The sequence below is a fragment of the Ostrea edulis genome, chromosome 5, assembly GCF_947568905.1.
Source record: "Ostrea edulis chromosome 5, xbOstEdul1.1, whole genome shotgun sequence".
NCBI classification, from domain to species: domain Eukaryota; kingdom Metazoa; phylum Mollusca; class Bivalvia; order Ostreida; family Ostreidae; genus Ostrea; species Ostrea edulis.
Window position 1 is genome coordinate 47,895,433 of NC_079168.1, and position 24,557 is coordinate 47,919,989.

At 34.0% G+C, this 24,557-nt stretch overlaps 1 protein-coding gene and 1 long non-coding RNA gene across 16 annotated transcripts in view; both read right to left on the minus strand.

Moving 5' to 3' along the window:
- The window catches only part of LOC125652508 (1-phosphatidylinositol 4,5-bisphosphate phosphodiesterase beta-1-like), a 144,867-nt gene that overhangs the window by 85,954 nt on the left and 34,356 nt on the right, over positions 1-24,557 (minus strand). For 9 of the 15 annotated variants that reach the window (XM_056164642.1, XM_048881744.2, XM_048881749.2 and 6 more), the window contains 2 exons: positions 13,064-13,132; positions 9,635-9,661 (listed from right to left, as the gene is read on the minus strand). In XM_056164642.1, the coding sequence (XP_056020617.1) occupies positions 9,635-9,661; positions 13,064-13,132 (96 nt within the window). The remainder of the gene's footprint in view (positions 1-9,634; positions 9,662-13,063; positions 13,133-24,557) is intronic. The other 6 variants (XM_056164646.1, XM_056164643.1, XM_056164645.1 and 3 more) reach the window with 1 other exon arrangement.
- On the minus strand, positions 18,677-21,353 carry LOC125652512 (uncharacterized). Its single transcript, XR_007361601.2, has 2 exons — positions 20,573-21,353; positions 18,677-20,445 (listed from the first exon to the last, which is right to left on the minus strand). It is a non-coding gene; the product is annotated as an uncharacterized LOC125652512 (long non-coding RNA).

Consider the following 24,557-nt stretch of genomic DNA (forward strand, 5'->3'; position numbering starts at 1 on the left):
ACAAAATTCCCTCTTAGAATTCACCTAAACAGAATTAATTTGACATCTTGCAAGTTGAAAATAAATTAACACTTAGATATACATGAAAATACATAGTAAAAAAAAAAGGTAAATTATACCAAAACTTTGTTAAAAAGCTGCACACATTAAAGCTTATCCACCACCTTTTGCTATAAGAGAGACAAAGATAACACAAATGTGAAAGTTAAAAACAAATATATTTGGCACCGATTTTATATCTGCGTAAGAATTAATGACATGCAATGTTAAATCAAATTACATACAATGATATGAAATTAAGGATGGATTCTTATTGATACATTGAGATGCAATATTTTAAATGCAACAACTATAGAATGTATAGATTCTTTTTACACACAAAAAGTGTGTGCCATAGTATTTGTCTTTGTGTCAAGGTTAATTAAAGGTCACAATCTTTTCATACCAAAGGTCCTTGAAATTCTGTTACAGCAGACCTAAATTGTATACACACAAAATAGTGATTCATTACAAATTCTATCCTAATTTGCAGCATAACACTAGTTCTGTCTTTGGTAAAGCATAACTATTAGATATTCTTTCTTTAAGAAAAGATTTAGGGTAGGGCATCTCAAATGGGCTCAACAGAGATAGTAAGCGGAAGTTCAAAATATTATCCAAATTCACTAAACTTTGTTACTTTAAAATTGTCAGTTACCAATTATTTCCATAGTTTTGAAAACCTTTCTCGCAGAGATTTTTTTTTTTTTTTTTTTTTGGTTTAATCAGTACTTCCAATTTTTTCAAATGAGGGAATAATAGAATAGTGTGGAATTGGGAAATTCCACCAAGGGGACAAGATTCGCAGTCTAGGACAAAGCTTTGCTGTAGCAAATCTTGTCGCCGAGGTGGAATTTCCCTAGCTATTCCACACGAGTAAATAATGATTATTTTTCTCACATTTTATCTACAGTTTAGTGTATAAATTCAGGAGCTTTCATATCTAAAATCATGAAAATCCTCATTTGAACTTCAATGCAAAATCTAACTAGATGTCCAAAATGGTTTGCACTTAATGTGTAAATTGTAAAACCCAAGGCTACCCCTCAGAAAGCTATAGTAAATCGAAAAATTGAATAATCCAATACAAATCATAGAAAATATCAATGATGTCATAGCAGTGTAAGGACAGAAAAATTTCACATGGGTAATGTTAGTCTCACACTGGTGATCATGTGAGAATAAAGGAATATTTCACTATGTTGTTGATTCCACTGAAAATATAGTCCCCTATAATTCAAGTTTCCTAGACCCCATTGTAGGGTTGAATTTTACAGATGTAAATTATAAGAGAGTGTGCCTTCATGACCCATATGTTTCATAACTAAAAGAAAATATGTGCACATAAATTGGCACATATCTTCTTATTTGTCTGAATGGTGACAAGAATCCATCCTTAAAAGTAGAAATCCTTTGTTTAAGAAAAATATTGATGATGATGGTAAAGTCATTGTGATGTCACAATAAAAGTACACCTCTTCAATTTACACTTCATTCACACAACTGTTACATTACCCTTTGTTCTGATGATGGCAAACACCAACAGGACCAAAACTATATAGTAAACCACCCAATAAATACCACAGCATTTCTGCTGGTGTTTTTTTACACTACTAAAGTAACATAAAGTAACTAGATATTGTTTTTATGAAAAACAAATGTCTCCCCAGCTCCCCAAATTGGAAGTGCTCCAAATGAAACCTCCTCCCCTTAATGTACTGTGTGGTATGGAGGAGAAAGCATGAGCAGGAACATAGACAATATACGAACTCTGATAAGCCATATAGGAGAAGTGTTCCCAATCAATTTTACACCCTCCACCCCTAAGATCCACTATAACTTTTAGGAAAATAATTGGATCCTCCTGTCCTGACAATATGCACATCTACAAATGGCAATGAAGCATTGATTGTACAAAGTTTCAAATCTATCCGATAAGCCATATAGAAGGAGAAGTGTTCACAAGCTATTTTACATCCTCCATCCCTCTTAAATCCACTGTAACTTTTAGGAAAATAATTGGATTTTCCTGTCCCACCAATAATATGTACATCTACAAAAGGCAATGAAGCATTGTACAAAGTTTCAAGTCTATCCGATAAGCCATACAGGAGGAGAAGCGTTCACAAGATTTTATGACAGACAGACGGATGGACGGACAGACAGAAAGCACAAAAACAATGTCTCCCCCTGAAAGAGGGGGACATAAATAATAAACAAAATGCCAGTTTTGAGATAAGAGCTCTCCTATGTAGGAGGTGCATTTAGTGGAACTTATGATGCCTAAGTAGGACCAAGTCGACCTACAGTCAGTGAGGAAGACGATAAAATGAATTAAAAGCAGCTTTTCATTAAATATGTAAATGTAGGAAATACAAAATGCTATCGAAAGAAATGTTTTACTAAAGTGGACACATAAAAACAATGTCATATTTGCAAGTAATATCAGGATATGATACATGTATGTACGACCAATGAAATAAGGTGATAAAATAAGAATTCCATGTATCTAATTAATTCTTAAATACTTATCAGTTACTTAGTTTGTGTATCAGTTTACCGGGTGATGAAAGTGCATATGAGAAACTTACTGAGGAGATTGAATATTTGTCCCACTCCCACATGTAAACAAACTGTTTCGCATCTTACTATGTACAAGAACTCTCCAAAAGGAATTGACTCAGACGTATCTCAAAACTGGTGTATTAAACAAAAGGTTTATGGGCCAAAATGCTCACCTTCATGAGTCACTTTGGCCCTGCTATTCTTCAAAAGATTTTTACCTTCTTTAATCCCATGACAAATTCTAATCCCATATTATGACCCCAACCTAGCCCCAAGAGGTTGTGACTTAACTTAGCTTGAATCCACACAACATGGGGATGCTTCAATATCAATATGACTAATATGGCCTTGCTGCTTTGGACCAAAATATTTTTCAAAAGATTCATGTATCATGTAAAATTTGATCCCTGATTTTAGCCCCACCCTAACCCTAGTGTCCATGAAAATATAACAACAACCCTGTATTCAGAACATTGCATATTGATATGATTTAGTGTCCCTGCTACTCTTCAAAATTTTTTCCTCAAATTTCGTATATATTCTTATGTAAAACTTTGATTCCTTATTTAAGCCAACAATGATCAAATATGAATCTGTGCTACATTGGTATTCTTGCATACTAATATACTAATATATATATATATATATATATATATATATATATATATATATAAACCCTGATGGTGTGACACGCCAAAATGCAATGGTGTGAGACGAATGCACCAAAGTGCAATGGTGGGACATGCCAAAGTCTGATGGTAGACATTAATGCATCAAAGTGTGATGGAGTGACACGCTGTAGTCGATTGGTTTGCAAAACTGAATGGACACAGTGTTTTGGTACAGACTGTACTAACCATGTGGTTTTCATCAAAATATCCATGCAAAATTTGATAATAAAATATTTATTTCATTACCATTTAGTTGTCATGTTATTAAAACAAAATTTTCAAACACAAAACCATATAGAATGTTTCGCATTATAGCTTACTCCCATGCAGGAATTCATTACATATACGTCACAGCTAAAGTAATAAATGATCATGAATTAAAGCATGTTTGGATGTAGTAGATATTTTAAAAACTAATGTATACTTTGCTATTCTCACAATCCCTTGCCCCTTGCTTTTGTGCAGATCAATCTTAATCACCCATGCCTTCCTCCAATATACGGAAGACGATGGTGCCAGCAAAAAGAACCTTCGTTGGAGCGAACTGACATTGCTTTTCTTTGGTTTGATTTTGAAAGATGTTACAAATGACTGCATAATAACTTAACATCATAAACGCTACTGAACCCCACATCATCGGACTTTGGAGTGTCAGACCATTGCACTTTAGGGTGGTGTGCCTACAAATGGCGGGCCATCACACTTTGACATGCTAGACCATCGTAATTTAGCGTAGCTGGTCTATATAGGAGACCATCGCACTTTGGCGTGAACATCGTACTTTGGTGTCTGTAATGTTAACAAACACAAACCATTGCACTTTTGCGCAGACCATCACACTTTGGAGTGACCATCACACTTTGGAGTGCTACACTGATTTCCTGCTGAGGCCCCATCTACACCCCCCCCCCCCTACACAGGCAATGATTTGAAGAAAATTGAATCTATATTACCTGAGGATGCCTTCATATTAATGACAAATCATATCCTTGTCGGTCTCAAAATATTTTTATACAAAAAAGAGGATGCTTGCATATCAATATGACTAATCAAAGCCCTGTTGTTTTTCAAAAATAAATCTTTTAAGAGATTTTCCCTATAAATTCCCATGTAAAACTTTGATCCTCTATTGTGGCCCAACCCTACCCTCACGGTCCCATGATTTAAACAATTTTGAATCTCCACTCATTAAGAAAGTTTTCACATAAATTTTATCTTTTCTGGTCCAGTTCTTGAAAAGACATTCTTTAAAAAAGATGCCACCATATTTTTACTATTTCTTAATCATCTCCCCTTTGAAAAGATTTGAATCCCTTTTACCAAAGGATGCTTTATGGCAATTAAGTGTTTGGTTGAAATTGGTCATGTGGTTCTGAGAAAGAAGTAAAAAATGAGTACAATTTACAGACGGCACAACAGACAGACAAACGGACACTGGACAACAGATGATCAAAAAAAACTCCCTTTAGCTCATAGTTAAGGTGAGCTAAAAATTGCTAAATTGATATTTTTTTTTTCAGAAGTACAATCAACAGTAGTTAAATATATTTGTTGTTTATCAAGTCTACCGACACAATCAAAACTCAGCAAACAATATGCATAATAGTCATTTGGGAAAAATATTCCTAAAATTTGCTGTTGCAAAACATATCAATTGAATAAATGCAAGTTTACGATATAAATGTTATTTCTTGTATCAATATTGTTTAACTGTTCAAAATTCAAGTGTACCACTCTGTATTCATGAACTGAATAAGAAGCTAAAATTTGAAACCTGTGTAAGGCTTGGAAGTGCAGTATTGCATGCTGTTCCAGGAATATTCATGTGATTGGAAATGGAGACAGAGAGGTGTATATAAATGGTATTTCAGGAAATTTCCAATAAATTTCCCCAACTACCAATTGGGGCCATGGGTAAAGTACTATGCGCATTTCCTTCTGCTAAATGATCCTAAAGAAAGTTCATGCGTGCACTCGATCTTTATAAAATGCTTCATTTTCCCTATTATGCCAAGAGAATCATTAGTCATTATGGTCTCTGATGACTTCTGCAACATTCAATCTCCCTAACAAGGAAACAGTCTGGGGTTGTCTATTTATGTGTCTTGGGGATCAAAAGTCATATACATTGGCTTTTTTCTGGCACGTGTCAGTTTCCACGGTAATGAATCTTTTCCTTCTGTCCAACATTGGAGAACTTAACTCCATGGGATTACCAGCAGTATATTAAAGGAATACTGTGCACACCAGCATGCAATCCCACGCTTCAAATAGACAGTCGACACAAATCATGAAATGAAAGGTCCACCCATTAACAATCTAAGTTTAAAGCCTCAGATCTCACTTTCTTTATTCATGGTTTTCTAGCTGCAGGCAGGTGAGATGGTTGTAAATTTTTACACAGTGAATGATCATATCTGCTTTTGTTCACTGTTATCAGATTAAAAAACTGATAAATATAAATATAACATTTTCTTTAACATAGGAATGTAGGTTGAAAAACAAATATTTTTTGTCAATTAAAGGAACATGTTAATTTTAAAAGACAAGAATACTTTACTGTGTACAACATTTTAATTGGGGGACATCAGTGATTCTCATAAGCTGGAATAAGGACATTTAACTGACATGTATCCCATCTAAATAATTCTTGAATATAATACTCTTAAGTATCAATAACATCACTGAGAACCAACGTTTATCCCAAACATCTGCTATATTCAACCCCTTGTTAATTGTTACATCTTAACTTTTAAATTGGAGATTTGTTCCAATAATGCAAACAGTAGATGTTTTATAATTTGATTATACATGTACATAACAATAATAGTTTTGTTATTTGTGAACTTCAACAAAAGATGTTTGTAAAACAAATACGCCCCCTTCCCCAATATAACATACTGCACACTAAAAATTAAAACTGTGGGCAACATATCAAGTATGAAACATTCTCCAGTTTTGTGTTCCACAAGGTCAAGACTCATAAAACCTGTCTAACCTGGTAGTAACCTTGACCTTGGTGATACTGACCTGTCCAGCAATAGGGATCATGTGCATATTGATGTATATTAGCCTACCAAGTATGAAGTCTAAAAGGTGAAGCATTCTTCAGTTACCCATTACACAAGAAGTGAAAGACTAACCAACAAAAATACCAACCAAATAACCGATATGTGCAAAGCAATTCAGATAGGTATAGTGTTCCCCATTTATCTGTTGCATAAGATTCATTATAGACATAAGAGCTATCTGACCTGGAAGTGACCTTGACCATACTGACCTTTCAGGACCTGTAGAGATGAAATGCACATTGATGTGATTCAGCCTACCAAGTATGCACAGTCTAAGAGGTAAAGTGTTCTCTGGTAATCCATTGCACAAGATCCATACCATACATTTAACCTGTCTCGCATGTTGATGACCTTGACCTTGGACATACAAAACTGCTGATCGACACATAGGGATCATACACACATTGATGTGTATCAAGTATAAAATCTGTTAAGTAAAGCATTCTTGTTATCAAGTAAGTGCACAAGATAAAAACTGTCTGACCCAGTAGTGACCTTGAACTTGGAAAAATGACCTGACAAGCAAAATTAATGGTATCATGTGCATATCAATGTGTATCAGCCTAACAAGTATGGAGGCCACTTTAGAGATAAAGCATTCTCCAGCTATCTGTTGCACAAGACCATTACATACATAAAACTTGTCTGGCCAGGTAGTGACCTTGACCTAGGATATTGATATGCCGAGCAGTAAGGATCATTGTACATTTGATGTGTATTAGCCTACCAAGCATGCATTCTGTGAGGTAAAGCATTTTCTGGTTATCCATTACACAAAATGTGGGAGAGTGACCAACAAACCAACCGACGGACAAGTGCAAAGCAAATATTACCCCTCCTTCATAAAGGGGCATAACAAAAGAAACAGTCAAGTGTAGTGATCTTAGTAAGCTCTGAATTATTGTAACAATAAAATTCATAAAATACGCAAAATGATATTTCCTTGCACCAAAATATCCACCAAAATCCAATGTTCACTGGTAAAATCGTACAAGAATGAATGGGCATGAGAATTTTGAACAATCTTGATCATTTTCCAAATTTTGATATCATCATTTACGAATGAATTAAAAAGCTCAATCTAAAAACAACTTCAAATGTATCAAATTCATTTTTCCAGTGATCCATTCATTTGGCTTATCAATCAGACTTGTGATATACCCACTAGTTTCCTGGTTTGACAGTGACAATATCCATTACAAATTGAAAACTGACAACCAAGTTACTTCAAATGTTAACTGAAGCTCTGTAACTTATGTTGTGAATAAAAGTCAAGTTGACATGTACAAGAAGACCCCAGCTACTGGTACACAGAAATTAAACTTGACACTTTCCAAAAGAAACCTTCAAAGTCTCAATAAAATATGCTACAATAATTGCTAAATAATATGGTCTGTTACTTAATTTTTCCTCACCATCCCTTTTAGCTGTGCAGTGAAAGGGTGTAAATCTTCAATATTAAACACCAACACTTACATACTTATATGAACCCTGAAATGAAAATTCAAGACCTGTCAACTTTTATCATGCAATTCCAATGAATTTTACCAAATGGTCTTGTATGAATGATAGAATTTTACCTTGATAATTAATTTTTGTTCACATATATAAAATAGGAAACAGAAAATTTGTTAAAGCAATAGCAGAAACACAAAGGCAAAGTTTGTTCCTGGTTCTCAAATAGACAAACATGAAAAAGCAGTTATATTTTTGCTTGTTGACAACATCTGGAAATACATATTTCATAAATGCAAAAACAAACACACAAATAAATAAACACACTTACATGTACAGTATGATCCAATATATATATTTGGACACATTGATTATTTACTATATACTTCAAATTTTAAAAAAAAACCCAACATTTCTTAAAGCATTTAATCCAATTCATTACACATTATTGCAGAATTTCTTGAAATTTTGATTCCATGATGATTTTGTTTTTCAAAACTGTTCTTTTAGTTACTTATATATAATTGACAGTGAATTGACAAAGAGTAGAATTTCTAATAATGCTTTCACTACATGATTAAATAGAAAATATGTCTACACAATTTTTTTTTAACTTCAGTTTCCACGTACTTGTAAGAAAATAATACCTTAGTAAAATTTATCAGTTTAGTGCATTTATATTTATTTGTGCTGGGGGGGGGGGATAAAAGAATAGTAATGAAAAACAAAATCACAATATTTTTAAAAGCATGGTTTTCTATGAATTTTATGTATACAGTAAAAAAAAAAAAAGAAGAAAGTGTTGGAATATATATATATAAATATACTGTATATGGCTCTAAGAGTCACAAAAACATTCTACTTGTGTTTTGCTACTTATAACATTATTAGAATACATTCATTAAAATATTTATATAAAAATATATATAATTAATACAAAAAAAAAGAAACTTTTATGGAAAAAAAAAGTTCAGATTATTATACAAAGTTTGTTTAAAAGCATCCTAGGAAATATTAAAATGCAAAGTCATCGTTCACTTTTTCAAAATTATTGGGTACAGAATTCAATTTTAAATCACACCAAAGCCAAATAGTGATATTCTTATTTTAAAGGTAAATTTTTTTTTACACCTATTACACCAAACTTAGGAATATGACTTAAAAATGTACAATACCTTTCAAGATTATTTTTCATATTAATAAAAGATTCTTTATTAAATCAAATGTTATCTCCAAAATACATCTACTAGTACATAACTTCAACGACTGTTGCCCACATTGTCTTTGAAACTATTTACCATGCAGTGACCATATCATCCCCTGCTGTTTGACAATGACAAAATGCACCCACAGCTCTTAGGAAGTTACAGAAAATATTTCTATTTGTCATTCTTGTAGTTTAATTATCATTAGCTAATTGAAAAATAGCACACCTACTGTACCTCAAAACAGCAATTCTTCTCTTCAGTTGCAACCTAGGAAATAGTTGCTGTCTTGGACACAATAAGTGGTGTTTTTTTCCCTCATAGCCAGTAAACAAATATATAGTAAATTATTAAAATTAATAAAATTAAAACCTTAAATGTGTTAATAAAAGAAATATGAAAGGTGTACATTCCTAATGATTTGCATCAACATTAGAAATTATTTTGCAATAGAAAAATTATATCCTTTGATAGGATAAACCTGCATGTAGTGATCAAAGGGAACAAAAGGATTAATAGTTGGTGAAATCATGGGTGCAATGTATATAAGACTGTGAACGATGGCTTTTTTTTCAGTGAATTGTGTCCACGCTATATGAGAGAGCAGATCAAACCTACGGAGACTTACAGGTGCGGATGGCCTACGACTACTACCCTGAAACAACAAATACTTCATAATGGAAACTCATTCACAAACACTTAAGCTCAGACCTGGCTCCATGACCATAAACTGAGAATAGACCTAAGTACAAAATAAGAATACGTATATATATCCTTTCCTTGTTCAAAATCACATGGAAATTTTAAATTATCATTTTGAATCAAATTTCAAATATTATCTCAAAATGAATTTCACTGACTTACAAATATCAATATTTCACAAGTAAGGTCAATTTGAAAATTTGACTAAGTATATTTTCAGTCTTTGGTCATGGGGCCTAATTTCCCTCCCCTCTGTCTTATATTTTACATGCTTTCATGCAAAAATGAAACTAATAGGAATGTCATCAATTACAGAAAGTTCACCATTCAATTTTCATGCAAGATTAAATAAAATATGAAACAAAAACACCAAAGTTATTGGATAAAAACAATTGAAATATTCAGTATTTTTGAAGTGTTTAGAAATGAGATCTTGAACTTTTATAATGGATCGAAAAGTCAGCTGCTTCAACATATAACAAATAAAAAATATGGACCCACAGTGTTGAAATAGATCTGATTATGCTATTTTTAATACTATCTTCCAAAATATTTGAGGGTTTTCCATTAAACTGATAAGTAGTTTGATTTGAAATTGGCTAAATCAGGAATAAATTATATAATGTTTTCAATAAATCAATAAAACACTTTTTCCTTAATTTTTGAAATTTGGAAATTCAAGAGCTCCTTTAATATAAATTGTTCCAATCGTTATAAATGTTATAAACCCATTGAATTACAATAAATTCACTCATGTGATTGATATTTTGAAACGTTGAATACATGCAAGACCATAAATTTACAAATAAAGCATAAAAATGATATATATAACAATTGAAAAAGATACAATATGATATGTCTAGAGTACAAACAACCACTACCAAAGTTTAATTGTAATGCATATGTACATAAACTATCTTAATTTAACAAACATATTTCATTAAATGTGAAATCAAATTCACACCATCTACAGTAAAGAATCAAGTATTGTGCACATTTTTTCCCAGGAATTTTACCCTCGAACGTGTGCACAATCCAATATAAGAACTTTTAGGATCAGCCCTATTTCGGGTCTAAGTTCAGGTCACCAGGTGACCTCTCTGTCATAATAGCTCTCATTTATCGTTGGAAACCCCCAGTCTGTCTCGCATCCATCTTGCTGCCCTGTGTGAGTAAGTGGCAACAAGATGGCTGCAAGACAGACTGTGGGTTTCTGATGATGAGCTCTCATTCTACTTCTGTAAATATCGTCAGATGTTTACTTACATCATCATAAGTAAATCAACATATATTTAATAAACTATCTTAAAAATACTTTGAAAAACAAATGTAGAACTTCATGCATGTTTATTGCATTGTCTGCATGTCCTATTTGTCTAAACTTGTGGTCTGCCTATTGATACCTTAACTAATACCTATATAAAATTAAGGCAGTAAATTGAAAGGTCGGTGAGTACATTCAACAAGAAGAAATAAATCCATTCTGTCATTCTTTATTATTTGTTATCTATTTATCACTTGTATTCCCCAACTATTGAATCAGTGGTAGCTCATTTCTTGAAGTTGATGGGTATAATAATTCATGAACAAAGGCAACATGCTTACAGGCATAAAAAATAAATTGATTTTTATCACTCCTTGGTTTTTGTTACATATTCCTCAATAACAACTTGATAAAATAGTGATTTTCTTTCAATTAATTTGGTACAACATGTGTACAGACCCTGAAGCGTGCTACTGCACCACTTACACAGAACGATTCTCACATATGGAACACTGAACGGTTTCCACAAAATGATAAACAATTTGCATGAAATGCTTTACATGAAACATTGTCCACTTTGTGAACAAATTGTATGGAACGGTGGGTGTAGGTTAAAGTTTTTGAAAAGTAGGTCAAAGTTCAGGGTAAAATGTCTTGGTACCAAAACAAAGGTCTCTTCGTGAGGCATCTATATGTAAAATATTAAAGCCATATCCCTAATGGTTCAAAAGACAAAGCCCAGGTAACATTTTTTGAAAAGTAAGTCAAAGTCCATTGAAAAGGTCACTAGGTTAAAAATCTTGGTAACAAGGTCTCTTCATTAGGCATTTTTATGTGAAATATCAATTCCTATCCCATTTGGTTCAAAAGATATAGCCCAGGTAAAAGTTAAAGTAGGTAAAAGGTCAATGTCACTAGGTCAAAAGTCTTGGTACTAAAAGAAAAGTCTCTCCATGAGCCATCTGTATGTGAAATATCAAAACCCTATCCCCTCGGTTCAAGTGATACAACACTGGTAAAGTTTTCAAAATGCAGGTCAAATCTATAGTAAAGGTCACTTAAGGTCAAAAGTCTCTGTACCAAAAGAAACATCTTTTCATGAGGCATTTATATGTGAAAGATCAAAGCCATTGGTTCAAAAGATATAGCCCAATTAAAGTTTTTGAAAAGTTGGTCAAAGTCGAAAGTCAAGGTCACTGGGTCAAAAGTCTTGGTACCAAGAGAAAGGTCTCTTCATAAGCCATCTATATGTGAAATATAAAAATCATATCCCCTTTGTTGCTTCAAAAGATATAGCCCAAGTTAAAGTTGCTTCCTTAAAGTGTGGCGCTGACACTGGGGTCATTACAATAGCTCTCCGGACAGTCATTCCAGCGAGCTAAAGAGGAATTATAATGTGCTAATCCATATGAAAAATAAATTAATTTTAGATTATTTTTTTTTACATACTAATTTTAAGATGAAACCTTTGATTTTTTTATGCAAGTTTTTTTTTCAGAATTTAAAATCCATTTTATTATGCAACAGTCAGATCCACCAGGAAATCATCCATGGCTATGCTTCTACCTTGCAACTCTAGATTGAAATACCAGGGCATAGAAAGGATGTCACTTTAAGGATTGAATCTTTAAGTTTACCAAGATACATGTACTATTCTGTTGTTGGAATACATTTTATTTTGAAATATAATCGCATACATGTACAGGACTACGAAAATCCCCAACTACACAAAGAAGTACACATCTGTTTGCTAACCTCTCATAATACGAAGAGATAGGCTTCTATATATCATAATAAATATTTTTTAACTTGGAAAAATGAACTTGACAATAGGGTTTAAATTTAGTCAAATATACCAGTAGTTCTTTGTTTTAAACTTAAAATTCTTACTGATAAGTGAAGTATATATACTATAATACTGAAAATGCATTTCATGTTCTAAAGGCACTACACAGACATTTCAGAACTGTTACAAGTACATGCACCATGGATAATCTTTCCTTTTAGGATTGCATGCACTTTTCCAAGTCCTGAGCTGTACTTGACCCTACTACCCTCTCTTTATAACAGATACATGGTGTATGCTGGTACCTTAGGAACCTTGGCATGTCTTCCTGTTCGCGTGTCTCTGATGTAGGATATATCCAAGAAGTCCATGTCCTGCAAAACAATAATAAACATTAATAAGGATTCATCATAACATGTGTACTAATATATAAAGCTACACTAGAAATTAATAAATATGCTCAAAGACAAATTCTGAGTACACAAATGACAACTAAGTAACCATGTCTTTGACATATCAAATAAATCACTACACTGTACATGCATGTGTAAGATGATTATTGGGGTCCTCTATGATACATTTAACACATTTACACCTGCATAAACCTTCAAACAAATAAACCTTCAAACATATTCTAAGTAATGTCCAATTTATTTATGTACTTGAAAGTACATTACGTTCTTTACTATGATGTATCACAATGCTTCTGAATGTTCTAGTCACCAGGCAATAAATCATTAGAAATTAGCTTACAACATCTATATTGTATACATGTGTAAAATGCACCATACATTTAAATATAAATGATATATTATTCATTATCAATACACATAATTCATGCCAAAAAAAAAAATATATTAACAGGTAAATAAAATCAATGTTCAACTAGCAGTATAATTAGATGAACATGTGTCACCTGCATCAAGTACCTATACAATGAAGTTCAACTCCCGGACAATGGATGGACAGACAGCCAAAAGCCATCTCTATGTCCACTGTCATATACATGTAAAACAACGTATGATGACTACATGTAATTTTATCTTATACACAACTATTCTTAATTATATGAACTGTCACACAGTATGGCTCAGATGAAACATCTTAACTAGTCAATAATTCTCATGGTTGTCTTCTTCCTCCGAGAATAAAAACAAAAGTGGATAATGATCTTGTCTTGATTTATTTGACCATGTTCTTTATCATGACAAAACTGAAAAATGAGAATTTCAGTCATGTTTTTGTCAATGATTTTTTTTCTGTTTTCTGTAACCAGATGAAGTTTTCTTATGATACCGTAAGTAAAACAATCAATGAAACCTTCATTTTGTTTGAAGATCTTGAAATATCAGACAATGCATGTACTTGGTCGTTAATGACTCATTAACAATTAAATGCCTGCTTTGTCCAGGTAACCGCCGCGGTGGCTGAGAGGTTAGAGCGTTTGCCCCGCATGTGGAAGGCCGGGGTTTGAATCCCGGCCGCGACAAACCTAAGTCGCTAAAACAGGTAGTGACAGTTCCATCGTCAAACGCTCGGCATAAGGTGTGAATGTCACGGGTCCTCGGAGATGACCTTAAAAACGGATGACCCGTGTCACAGTAGGTGTGGCACGCTAAAGAACCCTCACTGCATAGGCCTAAATTTGAAGCCCTTCACCGGTCTTGGTGACGTTTCCATATGAGTGAAAAATTCTCGAGCGAGACATTAAGCAAGAACCAATCAATCAATTTGTCCAGGTCCACAGTTTTAATATCTGATCCCATGGGGATCCAGGTTAGAATAGGTCCTTAGTACCCCCTTGCTTGTCATAAGAGGTGACTAAATGGGGTGGTCCTTTGGATGAGACCGCAAAAACCAAGGCCCCATGTCACAGCAGGTGTGGCATGATAAAGGTCCCTCCTTGCTCAAAGGCTGTAAACGCCGAGCATAGGTCTAAATTTTGCAGCCCTTCACCGGCAATGGTGACGTCTTCAAATGAGTGATAAACTCTCAAGAGGGATGTTAAACAATATACAATCAATCAATCAAATTTCTATCTTTGGAAATTGTTCTGCAAAACATTTACACACTTTCAGTAAACAAATAATATAGAGCTCTGAAAAGCAGGACATATCCCCTCGCAATGAGTGTCTTCAAATTCTTCTATGAAGTCAAATGGTGACCTTAACCTTTTGAACCCAAAATCAGTAGGGTTCTTCCTCTCTTGATAACAAAGCTACATGTAAAGTACGATATCAAGGGTCAGCAAAAAAATGTGACCTGCATAAATTCTACAAGTTTTTCTATGAAGTCCTATACATAATAGTGACCTTGACCTTTGGACCCCAAAATCAATAGGGTTCTTCCTCTCTTAATAACAAAGTTAGCTACATATGAAGTATAATATCAATAGAGCAAAAATTGCAGCCTTTATACAAACACACATGAATGGGCCTGTTACTATATATAGGAGATAATAAGCACCTATTCTTATTTTGTTTCATGGTTTATTACTGCAATTCAAATTAACTTGATTAAAGAATTCTTCGCTTAGATTGATAAAGCAAATTAATATAGAAATATGCTGACATGCAAAAGAAACACAACTGGGCCCAATTTATTGTTAGCAATTTTGATTGCTTGATATCATAGACATTTCTAAGCAATTCATGGTAGATTGAACTCAATCACACTATCCCTTCTTGTGTCTGTGAGACATCAATATATAACCCAATTAACATGTGAACAGATACACATGATGGCATTTCATGCATCTCAGACCTATATGTTATATCCTTCAGGTATCTGGTAAGAACCTAAGTTCAATATTGAAATTTGTTTCTCATATTGCGTAAAGGATGCCTAGGCTACCAAACAATGCACGCAACAGGGCAGAGCAGTTACAGTTAGCTAGAAACAGACAATTAAAACACTGGCAATAGCTCTGAATGTCCATATCATCTCTACAAATACCTTAGACTGACTGTACAACTGCTCAACACCCGTGAACTGGCTGAATGAAGGTTACAACACCTCACCAGGATCGTTTCATAAGGTTGCAGCATTTGTGCAACTGATTTAGAACTGCACAAAAAACAAATGAGACACCAGGGACACATAAGTCAAAATACTGTACTAGCTAGGCATCAAGCCACATTTTGTTGAAGTGAGAAATGCTCCTTAATCATTATTGATGTGACATCAGACTCCAATGGTTGTGACAACACTGTCCAAGTGTGTTTCGATCCTACATAAAGATATGTTCTCTTCAAGAATTATGCTTTACCATTAAGATGAGCATCAGCACGTTTATTTAAGTTGTGGTGACCGCTACACCAACAACTGTATCACAGAATGTTAAAGGTTTGGTGGTGGTAACATTACGATATTGGGCAGGGTAAGTAGTGGATGTAAAACCTGCTTTAGTTGGTCACTATTAAAGGCAAATTTTGACAGCTCAAAGATCGTTGACACTGTTTTGTAACCTGTGGTCAAGCCAACTTAATTTTTCAACAAGACAATGTCCAGTATCAATGTGGCATGATGTTGACACATTACCTTTGCCCCCATACAGTCCAGATCTCTCACCAATAAAGCATGTGTGGGTCATGTTAGATCAATGCATTCATATGCATCAAAATCCACCAGTGACTCTTAACCCACTTTGCATAAGGCACTTCTGGAAGTATGGCAGAACATCCCTATTAGCACAAATAAACATGTAACAAACTCTATACATTGCAGAATTTGAGCATCAATGGCTACTAAATAATGAAACATTACCAAGAATTGTAGGTTGTGTTTCTCTTGCAAGTCAGTATATTTTGTTAAGTTCATAACAGCATTTTTACTTTCACACGAGATTAAGTTTAAACAAGATTGCTGTGCATAGCCATATGTCACTCACTGTTGAAAAAAAAGTTGAAGCACAAAAGTCCCGAAATTCCTGTAACATTTGTAGAATCAAAATTGCAGTGGAATATGACTAACTACATATTGTGACTAACAATCCTGCAAAATTTGAACAAAATCGTACAGTGATTTCTGAGGAGTTTGCCCACAAAGTGTTCCTATAGTGTGGCATGTACAAATTCAACAAAGTCCCATAACTTCTGTAAAAATTGTCAAAATATACAATGGCAGCGCAATATGATCAACTACTTATGGTGACTAACAATCCTACAAAATTCTAACAAAATCCGTTGAGTGGTCTCTGAGGAGTTGCATCCACTTCCTAAAGTGTACCATGTACAAAATCAACAAAGTCCCATAACTCCTGTAAAATTTGTCAAATTAAAATGGCGGAGCAATATGATACTACTAATGGTGACTAACAATCTTACAAAATTTGAACAAAATCCATTGAGCTAGACCCATAACTCCTGTAAAATTTGTTGAATCAAAATGGCAGCACAATATGATCAACTAGGTATGGTGACTAACAATCCTTCAAAATTTGAACAAAATCCATTGAGCAGTTTCAGAGGAGTTGCGTCCACAAATTCAAGTGGGACGGACACACGCACAGACACCGATATAATGTATGTCCCCTTCCGCATTGTGGTGGGGGACAAAAGAGATATAAAAATTCCTGCAATATATGGTAACTTATAAAATGCCCAATTTCTAATTTCATTTAAAGGGTTCTCATAAACAATGAATAGCCATATTATTATCATAAATTGTTTTTCATATAGTCTCCACTTCTCAATCAGTAAATGACATGTTACTGCATGTCTCACTGACTCTAGCTTAGACAGCCATGTATATATGACAAGTTTTACATGCAGGTTAATATCCCTCTCCAGTTTATTTTCCTGACTCTTTATGATATGCAAATCATCTTGGTATGCATAAATTGCCAATGAACAGGTTGGGGGGAAACGTAAATTCCGCTATAATAGTGGTATTATAGTGAGATTTCGCCATATTTTCAGCCCTAGATAGCCTCGATTTCATCACAATGGGCCCCCATACCTGTAACCATGCAGGCAGAAATAACCTTTTCCTCGGTAAATTTGACGAACCTCTTCCAATGTGAGTACAAGCAACAATTATTTCACATGTGTGAGAGAAAGTGAGATTGGAATGCTTGAATACTATATCATAATCACCAGTTGCTATGTTGAAAATGTAACTTCCGTTTTAAAAAGCGTGTTCGCATTATTAAACACAACGGTAGAAAATTTAATAAAATACATAAAATTTAAGCATGCCAATTATCGTTCTTTTTTATACCCACAATGACTTGCCCTTTAAGTGGGTAATTTGATGAAATCTAGGCTAATCTAAGACTGAAAATATAGCGGAATCTGACTATACTAGTGATACACCACTATTATAGCAGAATTTACGTTTCCTCCCAACCTGATGAAATGCAAGATTTTTTTTTTTCTCTCAGGAAGAAAAATATTTCTTAATGAAACAACATGCTAATTGTGTTATAAATCTATTAACCTTTATCTAGCATTGTAATCAGCACCATTTTGCTTGCATTGGCAACCACTTTCACAATATCTTGTCAACTTTTTCTGTGCTGCATATCTCACAACCCCTACAACTTCAAAACTTTGATGTTGCTCATGTGATATGCAATCAGACCTATACACATGTTTAAATGCAGCACATATCACCTATGAATCATCATTCATTGTGAGAGGATGCATTAATGCTCCTGTAAATAAACATTGTATAATGGATAAATAAATACAAGTATACTGACAGAAGAGATCAGGGTGTATGTGTCTATGTTTTGATGGAGCCAAGTGCAACAATGCTAATCTGGTTACTTCCAGATTAAGTGCCAAAGGCAAAAAAGGATGCATTTGTGAAACAAATTCCATTTTCTTTCAGGTTTCCACTTCATAAAATGTTGAATCCCATCATCATAACACTCAACATTTGAATAACAACCAGTTAATATTATTACAAGGTTCTTTGTTCTTTGACTTCATATGTTTTTAAAAATTTGTGTGTTTCCATGGTGACACCTTTTCAAGGGCACTTAAAAGGAACATCGCCTATTTCATGATTTTGCATAAAAATGCCAGTTGTTATTCTTGAATAATCATGCAGATGATAACTAGCAGATCATGGATGTAATATTCAGATCTGATTGCATCAGAAATAAATACACAAGGAACACAACTGCCTCTTACAGGTTCCTTACCAGTTTTCATTATTTGCTGTATTTACACACTATACTCTGAATGTAAAAAAAATGTTTCCTGAGATTTGGAAAGAAATATATAGTAAAACTTTTATGATATGCATGATTTGTCTGGAGATTTTCTACATGGTGGACCACAGTCATAACAGAACTTATGCAATGGTCTTATTGTATTCTGTTTCATTACGCAACAAAGGAAATGTTTACTAGGATGAAAAACTACAACCTGTCCTATCAGGACTATAATACCCCTGTGAGGTTCATCTAAAATAGGGCATATTCAAAGTACAGCAAATTCATTTGCCACAATCATAAAAAACTTATACAATCCCTGCATTAATTAGTTACAAGGCAGACTATGATTTTAACTGACCTTATATGGAGCCAAATAGTCATGACAGACAATCTGACAATATTCAACAAGTTTTGTGTTAAGTATGAGCTTCTACTTGTTGTCAATCAACAAGAGGCCCATGGGCTACATCACTCACCCAAGTCACCTTGGCCCATATTTAAAGATTCTTCCCTACATATTCATATGTAAAACTTTAATCCCAGGGGTCATGGTTTTAACAACCTTGAATCTGAACAATGTCAGGAAGCTTTCATGTCAATATAAACTTTTCTGGTCCAGTGGTCCTTAATTAAGAAGAAGAATTTTAAAGATTGTCCATCTATATTTCTACATGTAAAACTTTAATCCCCTATTGTAGTGCCATTCTACCCCCGGGAGCCATGATTTTTACAAACATGAATCTGCACTATGTCAGGAAGCTTTGTTCTTGGGAAAAAGATTTTCAAAGATTTTACCTAGATATATTCACATGTATAACTTATATCCCCTATTGTGGCCCAAATATACCTCCAGGGGTCATGGTTTTATCAAATTTGAATCTGCACTATGTCAGGAAGCAAATTTCTGCTCTTCTGGCCCAGTGGTTCTCAAGAAGATTTTTAAATAACCCCATCCTATTTTTGCATTTTTGTGATTATCTCCCCTTTAAAGGGGGCATGGCCTTCACCCAAGCATGCTTTGTGCCAAGTTTGGTTGAAATTGGCCCAGTGGTTCTGGAGAAGTCGAAATGGAAAAAGTTTACAGACTGACTGACACAGACAGACAGCTGACAGACAACAGGCGATCAGAAAATCTCACTTGAACTTTCAACTTGACCTTGGGACAGGGTTATAACATACTAGTACCATCTAGCAATAAGCCATCCTTGAGCCAAGTAAAAACTTCTAACATCTATCCATTACAAGTTGTGACCTGACTAAAATTGTCAGACAGGTGTGTCACACAGACAGATTGAGTAACATGGTGATTCATATACACACACATACACCCCAAACTTTGGGGGTGGGGGTGGGGGTGTGTGTGTGATAATTACTCACTTATAGCAAAGTGCTAATGGTATGAAAAATTTCAATTCGTTATAAATATAATTCATTATATCCAAGAAATTCATATTACAGTCAAACTTGCCATAACAGTCACTTTATTCAGTGGTCACCTGTCCCATGTGGTAATTTTATTTCCTTCCAATGAAATCTCCTATACAGCGTAAATTTATGTAAAGGCCATCTGTGTAACATGGTTAAGTCACCAAATATCATACCTAACCGCCATTTTACCCTGCCTTTTGTGGCCATTTTGACTTGTCACATGACTCGCATCTGAGGTTTATATTTAGCATATGTATAATGGGGAGATCAAGTGGAACTAAGTGGTTTAATCACATCTATTTCAATGATTGGATACACAAATAAACAACCAAGTATTTTATGAAAGGTTGAGTTTTGTGACAGTTTACAGAAAATGATAATGTATGCCTTGAACAATGGTCAAGAGGAGAGTTTTGCAAATCTACCGAACATTGACGAAATATCCAACAATGACTCCAAAGATCTATGACCATTGAAACAAAAAGCAAGAGGCCTATAGGCCACATCGCTCACATGAGTCATCTTGGCCCTGCTGTTGTTCAGTTTTTGTTATTTAAAATTCATTCTAGCAATCTTTATTCCCATGAGAAATTTTGACCCCATAGTGTGGCCCTAACCTAAGCCCCTTATGGTCACAATATTAAACCATGATACAATATCACAATGTAAAAAATCATGGTATGAAATTTTCAAAGATGTTTCCTTATATATTCCTATATAAAACTATAACCAGCTATTGTGGCCCCATGCATCCTACCTCGATGGCCGTGATTTGAATATACTTCAATCTGTACTACCTGGGGATGCTTGCATATTAATATGAGTATTCATGGCCCTGTTAATTGTTATTGAAAAGAAGAATTTTTCCTGTACTTTCTCATGTAAAACTTTGATCCCCTGCTGTGGCCTCACCATACTCCTGGGGACCACAATTTGAACAAATTTGAATCTGCACTACCTGGGAATGCTTGCATATTTAAAAATGTTTAATCATGGCCCTATTGTTCTTGACATGAATTTTTTAAAAGGATTTATCCTATATATCACCATGGAAAACTTTGATCCCCTATTGTGGTCGGGGGGGGGGGGGGGGGGGGGGGGGGGGGGGGGGGGGACACCCTACCCCAAGGGCCATGATTTGAACATACTTGAATCTACACTATGTCAGAAAGAATGCATATAAATTTCAACTTTTCTGGCCTAGTCACTTCTTAAGAAGATTTTTAAAAGACCCCACCCAATTTTCACCTTTTCTTAATTATCTCCCTTTTGAAGGGAGCATGATCCTTCATTTGAACATATTTGAATCCCCTTCACCCAAAGATGATTTGTGCAAATTTGATTGAAATTGGCCCAGTGGTTCTTGAGAAGATTTTTAAATGATGCCACAGATTTTTCACTAATTCTTGATTATCTCCACTTTAAAAAAAGAGTGTGACAGTTAATTCTAACTTGAATCCTCTGTGGTTCTGGAGAAGAAGTAGAAAATGTTAAATATTTATGGACAGATGGATGGACTGACACCAGACAAAAAGTGATTAGAAATAGTTCACTTGAGCTCAAGCTGTTTATCAATTATCTATGTAGATTTGTCTTCCACTGAATAAATCAAAATGTTCAAATTCTGATGTGATTTTGTCTTTCTTTGAATGCTCAAACATTAATTTTACTTATATGCATATACATACAGTATTCTATAATTATGCATTAATATGCATGTATATATGTGTATGTGTATGTAGTATAACAAAACATAGAGTCACCAGAAACCGGAATACAGTTCTTTGGGGAAAGTTAACTTCTTTTAATAGCTCCTGTCACCTCTCTATATAGGTCACGTTTACTGGTTCTCAAAAGTGTCTGTTTTATACAGGCTTGACTATGTTTCAATACTGCAGGGGATGAAAATCACTTCACTGTTAGCATATATTCATTGTACTGCTTGATACTACCACGTTTTTCATACATAAGAATTACTACCAAATTTATACAGTTTCCCCTTACAAAAATTGTCAACAATTCCCAAAATGGTGTCAAAATTTTCCAAGTACAAAATGATTAAAGTTTTATCATTTCAAACTTCATAAAATGAATTTGCAATGAATATTCTAAGTACAACCTAGCTATTATTGTGTCATTAGCTCTTGATGAGAATGTTTTGTCATTTAATCAAGCATTTTTAGAACCCTGTATAATGTCAATTTCATACCATACATGCTAATGTCATACAATTTGAATGTGAGTTGCAAAATAGCTATACTTAATAATTAAAAATCAATACTTATATGATTTTTTATTCATGGATGAATTCATCACTGAAAAATTCCCCATAACCAAACATGCTGACGATTTTTCCCCAAATCAATAGAAATAGGGTAGCTTTTAAAATTGGTGTGAAAAACACTGTAGTAGATAAGACATAATGGGTAACTTTCATTCAATGTACTTATCATAAAGACAAAGATAATAAGTGCTATATCCATTTTTGTAATTTGGCATATGGATATATATTCATTTTTGGCTTTATCACACCATTTGGACTTCTGAAGAGTAGTATGAAGAATTTCTGAGGGGTATAATGTACAACAAAAAAGAACTGGGGAAAAGCTAATTGAACTCATACAATCTCAGAGCCTGGTATATGATGTTAATCATAATGGACATTCACACATAACAATTAATAGGAATATATATCATAACATCAGAAATATATAGCCCTTGAAAGCAAGTAGCTTAATTTTCTTTCCTGTTTTGTTCAAACATCTGAGGTATAGAAAATGTAGAGGAATACTTTCATAATACCCAATCATCTATTCAGCATTCATCTCAGCTGTGACATATATATCCAAAAATTCTTCAGCTATATCAGAGTTGGAAATTACAGCTTGCCCAACCACCCAAGATGCCGTCGATTTCAGGTGGAGACAAAATTTCATATGAGAGCCTGGCGATTCAGCTAACTTTAAACAGTCAGTGTACAACAGCAAATTTCACAAATAAGCTTAAATATCAGAGAATTCATTTCATGTAAACTATACACATCACAAAACTCAAAATCACAACTGTTACTAGCAGATTTTGAACAAGGCTAGCCACCTTTGAGTATATATAGCCAGCCCTATAATTTCATTGAGTTTTCAACCATTGGTGTACTCATAGTATATGATTTCATGCAATTCTGAGTAAAACAAATCATATTACAGACATAATTATTATACACATGTATGGTCAAACTTGGATCCCTGAGATTCATATATTGTAGGGTGTTTCCAGCTGGTCTGGCTGGTTCTGGGATTTCCCAAAACATATTCCGACACATTTAAGTTTTATACTACTAGCAATCTGGCATACACATCAGTATATTATTATATCTCAACTACCAAAATATCACAGATTACCAAAACACTCCAACCCAAGTACATAACCACAACACCATTTTTAATATCATATGTATGGTACAAAAATTAACTTGCTGCCAAAAGCACACTAATACTTAATTAGCATACATGTTTACAAGGATTTATGTAAACTAAAGAACTAAAATCAAAAGTGAAAAAAGAGATAACTAAATCATTCATCCTAAATACAACTACAAGAATAAGAATAATATGTAACATAAATTGTTGTTCTATCAAAATATTTCTTTGGACATGCAAGACTCATAGTGGCAGACAGGCAACAAATAAAAATCTCTCAAGTACATCTGTCTTTCAATGGAACCAAGAGCATAATGCTTATCAATTTATTAACATTACTACAAAATTTATATATCATGGCCATGTTTTTTGCAACTAATACTAGGAAACCAAGAGTTATCTATCTATAATTAATGATTTTGATGGCTCAATAGGGAAATTGTTCACTTTATAAAAGGAAATTAAGAATTCAAGTCTATGATAAATGTTCAGCTTTACAGACATGAAATTAAGTCCTTTGATGTAAAGAACATAAAAACAAAGCTCTATTATAACATATATATTTGCTATATAAAGAACCTTTGCTACAGTGGCCTAATATAGATAGCAATATCAGTTGGGGGGGGGGGGGGGGGGGCAAAAAAAGTGATCATGAGGAGGGGGGATAACTACAGTGGCATTACTGTAAATCACTCATTGATTTATGTGAGCTAATGCCATTGCATTTTCCATGAAACATATTTTTTGCAAATTGTCAAAACATACTATGAACAAGAGAACCATGAGTCA